The sequence below is a fragment of the Arachis hypogaea genome, chromosome 19 (genome assembly GCF_003086295.3).
Source record: "Arachis hypogaea cultivar Tifrunner chromosome 19, arahy.Tifrunner.gnm2.J5K5, whole genome shotgun sequence".
In the NCBI taxonomy this organism is placed as follows: Eukaryota; Viridiplantae; Streptophyta; class Magnoliopsida; order Fabales; family Fabaceae; genus Arachis; species Arachis hypogaea.
Window position 1 is genome coordinate 88,276,030 of NC_092054.1, and position 6,877 is coordinate 88,282,906.

The window sequence follows — 6,877 nt, forward strand, 5'->3', positions numbered from 1 at the left end:
ACCAAGGAGGAAGGTCCTAAGAGAAAAATGCCTAGGGGATGGAGAACTAAAAATATCCCTATTGAAGGCTTCTCATCCAGAATGAGGGTAGTATTTACTGCAAGTCCAGTCCTACTCCGTACAGTGAACAGGTGATGCGGGGAAAACTTGTCTCACAACAAATCTCCCTGCGGCAAGTGTACCGAATTTGTCATCAAGTAAAAACTCACAATAGAGTGAGGTCAAATCCCACAGGGATTGATTGATCAAGCAACTTTGATTAGAAGAATGTTCTAGTTGAGTGAATCCAGAAATTGGGTTGAGAGTTGCAGAAAATAAAATGGCGGGAATGTAAATAACAGAAAAGTAAATGCTAGAATTAAAGGACTGGAAGTAAATGACTGAAAATAAATTGCATAATTGTAAATGGGAATGGGGGATTTGCTCATAAAAGTAAATAGTAGAAATTAAAGAGAATGGGTAAGATCAGAGATAGGGAGTTCATTGGGCTTAGGAGATGTTGCGATTCTCCGGATCAAGTTCATTTTCATGTCTTCCTCAATCAATGCACTCATTGATCTCCTTGGCAATCTTAAGTGATTGAATTATAATTTCTTGCAATTCAATCTCTCAAATCTTGATCAATAGCCAATTTCTTGGTCAATTGCTCATGAGAAGAGATGAAGTATGGTCACTGATTATACCACATGCATTTCCCAAACCAAGTATTGAGAGGGTTATAGTCACATACCCATCCAAACCCAATTTGGTCCAGCATGAGAAAGCATTTCTAGCTTGATCTCTTCATTCCTCTTTCAAGGTTCAAAAGAGATCCAAGTTTGAATAGCTTCTCTTCCAAGATAACTACTCAATTGGATGAAAACCGAAAGCTTTCAAGTAAAATCAAGAGGAAAGATAGAAGAAGAATAATGAAAATTAGTATTGATCCATCAAATTACAATAGAGCTCCATAACCCAATGAAAGGGGTTTAGTTGTTCATAGCTCTTGAAAATGAAAACAAAGATGGAGAATACATCATAAAACTAGAAATTGCAAAGAAAGTAAAATACAGAGAGTGGTTCTTCAGCCTCCAGAACTATTTTACAATTCAAAGCTACTCCTATATATACTACTCTTCTCAGCTTCTAGTTTACTCTTCAAGTCTTGGGCCTTTGGATCTTGAGTTTGAAGCAGTTCCTTTCTTATTTGGGCTTGGTTTTACTTGCAGAGAGAAAGTGCGAAGTGGGCAGAGACTTAAAACTCAGGGCGTAAGGAGTGTTAATTATTTAGTGAAAGTCTAAGTTCGGGAACGTTAGTGACACTTAACATTGTCACTAACGTTCCAATGCACCCCTTTGCCTCACGTTAAAACCCACGTTAACTAGGTTAACGTGGCTTTTAACGTTGCCTTGTCAACCTTCGAGAACGTTAGTGACACTCAACATTGTCACTAACGTTCCAGTGTGCCCCTTCTTGCTTCACGTTAAAGCTCACGTTAACTAGGTTAACGTGGCTTCTAACGTGGCCTTTGCCATCCTTCGAGAACGTTAGTGACATTCAACATTGTCACTAACGTTCCAATGTGCCCCTAGGTCTCACGTTGGAGTCCACGTTAACTAGGTTAACGTGGCCATCTTTTAGCCATCCCAACGTTAGTGACAATGTTGAGTGTCACTAACGTTAGCTCATCCTTCATTTCTCATCGTTAGTTTCCACGTTAACCAAGTTAACGTGGAAGTTAACGTGACTCTTGGGGGTTGTGTGGTTGCTTCAACGTTAGTGACAATGTTGAGTGTCACTAACGTTTTCGACAACTCTTCATCCTCTACGTTAGTTCCCACGTTAACCAAGTTAACGTGGGAGTTAACGTGGTAATTTGCACCATAGGCCAACGTTAGTGACAATGTTGAGTGTCACTAACGTTGGCTTCTCTTCCCCCCTTTAACGTTAGAGGCCACGTTAACTAGGTTAACGTGGCTTCTAACGTGGCCACTTATGAGTAATTGCCAACGTTAGTGACAATGTTGAGTGTCACTAACGTTGTCTCAACTTCTCTTCTCCACGTTAGAGTTCACGTTAACTTGGTTAACGTGACTCTCTAACGTGGGCATTGATGGCTTTTTGAGAGTGTTATTGGCAATCACTTTTCTCATTAATCTTGCAAGTTACCTCCCCTTTTCTTGCTTCTTTTTGGTCCTGAAATCAAGCAACAAAGTGCATCAAAGCTCTAGTCCAAGTCATGAGTAATGCAACATAATATTTGTCACTAAACTTATGCAAAATCCTCATGAAATCATGTAAAATGCACAATGTATGCTTGAGTCAAGGCATAAGTGAATATTTACCCAAAACTAGCTTATTTCCTAAAGAAATGCATGAAACTAACCTAAAAACAGTAAAGAAAAGGTCAGTGAAACTGGCCAAGATGCCCTGGCATCAACAGGATCCTGTCTCCTGAGCATATTGAATTGATCCATGAGAGCACAGGACAAAAGCCCCTAGTAAGGGGTGAATATTTAAGCCTCTATGACTATCTTCCTCCTTGAAGGAGCTAACCGTCAAGCTAGTGACGGTAAAGAAGCGCTTGTTGGGGGGCAACCCAACAATAAGTATCCTATAGTATTTTATTCTTTTCTATTTTCCTTCTATTATTTTAGTTTGATTTCATATTATTTTATTTTCTATTATTTTTCATAGTTTTCTTAGTTTTTCTAATGTTTATGATCATGTGTATCCATTAGAACAGAAAAAGAAACGTATAGGAGAGAAACAGAATACCTTGGAGGGTGCCCCTTACTGGCATTCAATGCCAGAAGGGAGAAAAGAGCATGGGCGTTCAACGCCCACAAGGGAAGCAGTCCTGGCGTTTAATGCCAAAAAGGGACCAAGTTTTCTTTGCTTGGGGACAAGCAAACTTTTTAAGTTTGGTGTTGCAGAGCGAGCTCTGGGTTTATATTAGCATCAATGGCACCAAAAGAAGGTGAATCATCTTCATGGAAGATCAGCAGCCACCATAACTGAGGTGGTTAAGTTTCATTATCCCTTCCTTTATCTTATTTCTTGTTTCTATTCTAGCTCTTGCATAATCACTATTAGGATTTCCTTTGCATTCTAGTCTAGTAGTTCAATTCTCGAAAAAAAATATTTGTTACAAGATGTCTCATGTGTTGCCCACTATGCTTAAAAAGAAAAATCGTTTGAAAAGGAAGTAGTAAAATACATAAGACCTTGAGTTATATTATGACTTATTCTATTTACTTTGATTTGGTGGCCTGATCTCTATTTTCTGAATGTATGAATTAACTGTGCATAATTGATATTGAAGTTGAGCATGTTAACTCTTGAAGAACAGTGAACTTAGAGAAGTATTATTGATTCTCTAAAACACCAAAAAGATTGATTCTTGAAGCAAAAGAAAAAGCCAAAAAAAATGAAAATAAAAAGAAAACTCAAAAGAACAAGGGTCCAAGGCTTTGAGCATCAGTGGTTAGGAGGGTCAAATTGGCCTAAAAAGCTCAAAAGAGTTGCTATCCCTAAATATATGCTTGTGGTGTGAAGGTGTCAAGAAAATCTTGAAATTGAGCATTTAAAGTTGTGATCCGACGCTATAAAGAGTACGCTTAAGAACTCTGAGCACCACTGTCTAGGAATTTAAGCAAAGCTAAATTCGAATCCAAAGGGTTCCCCCAGATAAGTGCTTGTGGCGTTTATGTATCGGGTGGTAATACTTGAAAACAAAACGCTTAGAGTCACGGCTAGGCTCAAAGGTGAAAAGCACCAAAAGAAAAGAAAAGTTATGGTCAATAATCAAGAAAAACTTTAAAGAAGGAAATCAATAATATCATCCGGGTTCTAGCTCCAAGGGATGCCAATATTTCTGAGCTTCAAAGACAAGTGAAATGGCAAACCTATTCAGAAAAAAAGTGTTAATAGCCCCCATTCAGTAATTAAAAGTGAGCTTGAATGATAACTCTAAAACCTAATGTATTTTTCTCTTCTATTTAGTCCTATCTTGTTTTTTGGTTGCTTGAGGACAAGCAACAGATTAAGTTTGGTGTTATGATGCATGAGCATCTTATACCCTTTTTCATAGCATTTTCTATTTATTTTTAGTTAGATTTTATTAATTATTACTGTGTTTTTGTGCAAAATTTATCTTTGGATGATACTTTGAATTTTTGTGTTATTTCTATGATTTTAGGTGATTTTTGGGCAAATTTGGCAGAATCTTGTTCAGAGACGAAGAAAGGATAGCAGATGTTGTCAATCCTGACCTCCGTGCATTCTAATGAGCATAACATGAGCTACAGAGGCCCAATTGACGCGATCTTAACGGTGATAGAAAGCTAACTTCAAGAACTTTCTAGTAATATATAATAGTGTATACTTTACTTCCAAAATGACTGCCAAAAATGGCATTAAACGCCAAGCTTGGGCGTTTAATGCCTATGAAGGACTGACCTCCCAAGTTGAACGCCTAAAACTGGCGTTCAACGCCAGCCCGGGAGCAGGACCAGTGAAGTTAAACACCCAGATTGAAGTTGGACGCCAGTCATCAACCCAAACACTCACCAAGTGGGCCCCAAAGTGGATTTTAGCATTCCTTAGGCTTTTCTTATCTTATTTTTGAAATTTTTATTTTAAAAATAATATCTTTTAGGTTTAGCATTTACTATTTAAAGAGGAGATCACCTAGGATCATCAAACACATTACCTCAGATCTTGTTCTTTATTTTTCTGTTTTCTCTGTAAGTCATGAGCAACTAAACCTCCTGCTTAAGGTTAGGAGCTCTATTTATTTCTATGGATTAAGAATTATTCTTTTATTTTAATTAATGTTTGATTCAATTAGAAGGTCTTGTTTTCGTTCTTAATCTCATGAATTTGGGTAGAACAAGAGTATGACCCTTATTCTACATGAGCTCTTGTGATTCTCGAAAGAGATATCTCGCTTGAGCTACAGCTTGAAAACACTCCTTCTAGACTTCTAATTACATGAACTGATCGAATATGTGACATGAAATCCCGTTAGCTTTGGGTAATTGAGGTTTTTGTGGCGCTAAACTGGTTTTCTGAACTTCACCCTCTGATCTAAATTGAATGACCACGAGAGTGGATTTTGATGAAGATTAGAGGAGATTAAATCGCTAAAAGATTAGGTTTTAATCACCTATGGTTTGCCATAGAATGAATTACTTATTGTTAAAGTAGTTGGTAAGAAATCTTAATCCAGAAAGATAAACATCTCCGAAGCGTTAACTGTTTCCATATATTATCTCTTTCTTTAACAATTCTCTTGATTGCTTTTCTTTACTTTCTTGCTTTATGCAAATTCAACCACAACAAATCTTTTTCTATTCCCCAAACTAAGTCCTGCAAGATAACTATTTCTTGTTAATCCAACAATTCTCGTGGGATCCACCCTCACTCACCTGAGGTATTACTTGGACGACCCGGTGCACTTGCCGGTGAAGTTGTGCGCATTCAATTTTCATGCACCAAACGCCGGCCGAGATAGCGGTGCGCTATGTTTTGCCTCCTCCCACCCAATTTCGCCGCTATCAGATGTACCAAGTCACTATCATACATTGGATCTGGATGCCATGCATGAGAAATCTCCTATTTCCAACACCGGATAGAGGATCAAAACCTAGACGGTGGGGTAGAATTTTGGGTCAGCTACAAATTCAAATGCCGATATGCAATAACGCAGGGTGTGAAGAACTACAGTATTCGCAGAAGTGCTGAGTACCGAGCGGTCGAATCGGACCAATTAAAGTACCATGTTCATTGCCGTCGAGCTATAAATGGATGTCCATATAGTCTCTGTGTTGCCCTTTGACAGAACCTCAGATACTGGTGAGTTCAAGTTTAATTGAGGCGTACTTACTCATTTATGATTGCTAAATATTGAGTAGTTTTTAACCATGGATGTTTTATTTCGTTAGGAAGGTCCGGAAGGTTAATGGAGCATATACATGTCAAGCAACTACCATGTCCCAAGACCATCGACAGTTGGACAATAGTCTCATCTGCAAGGTCATCCTGCCATTGATACAGTCAAACCCATCCGTCAGCATCCCTATCCTGCAAGGTGTAGTCTGGCAGAGCTATCACTTCAAACCCTCCTACGGAAAGTTCTGCACGACGAAGCAAAAGACAATTGTGCAGATATACGGGGATTGGGAGGAGTCATACAACAAGGTGCCGAAACTATTGCAGGCAGTGCAGAGTTATTATGTTGGAACTATTTGTGAGCTCAGGGCCGTACCTTACTACGATGGGAACCTTCTGGTCCGCGATTGTGTCGTGTTCAACAAAGTGTTTTGGGCTTTCAAGCATTGCAAGCCGTTTGTTTCCATCGATGGCACAAATACGGCGGGGTGTTATTTATTGCAGTGGCACAAGACGGCAATAGCAATATCCTCCCTATTCTTTTGCAATTGTGGAGTCTGAGAGTACAGAGTCATGGTCATTCTTTCTTACTAATCTGAGACGACATGTCACCCCACAAGAAGGCCTGTTAATTATTTCTGATAGATCACAGGTGATTAAGGCTACCTTCAGGGCTGATGATAGTGGTTGGCAACCTCCTAGGGCGTTTGATGAGCGGATAATTTTTACCCTTTTTGGCATTATTTTTACATAGTTTTTAGTATGTTTTAGTTAGTTTTTACTATATTTTTATTAGTATTTATGAAAAATTCACATTTCTGGAATTCTATGAGTTTGTGTATTTTTCTGTGATTTCAGGTATTTTTTGGCTGAAATTGAGGGACCTGAGCAAAAATCTTATTCAGAGGCTGAAAAAGGACTGCAGATGCTGTTGAATTCTGACCCTGATGCACTCGAAATAGATTTTATCGAGATATAGAAACCCAATTGGCACTCTCTTAA

At 38.6% G+C, this 6,877-nt stretch overlaps 1 protein-coding gene across 1 annotated transcript; it reads left to right on the plus strand.

The window, feature by feature from the left end:
• Positions 1-5,974: 5,974 nt before the first annotated feature.
• LOC112778505 (uncharacterized) lies at positions 5,975-6,436 on the plus strand. Its single transcript, XM_025822814.1, has one exon. It carries the CDS (start codon positions 5,975-5,977, stop codon positions 6,434-6,436), a length of 462 nt encoding a protein of 153 aa, XP_025678599.1.
• Positions 6,437-6,877: the final 441 nt, after the last annotated feature.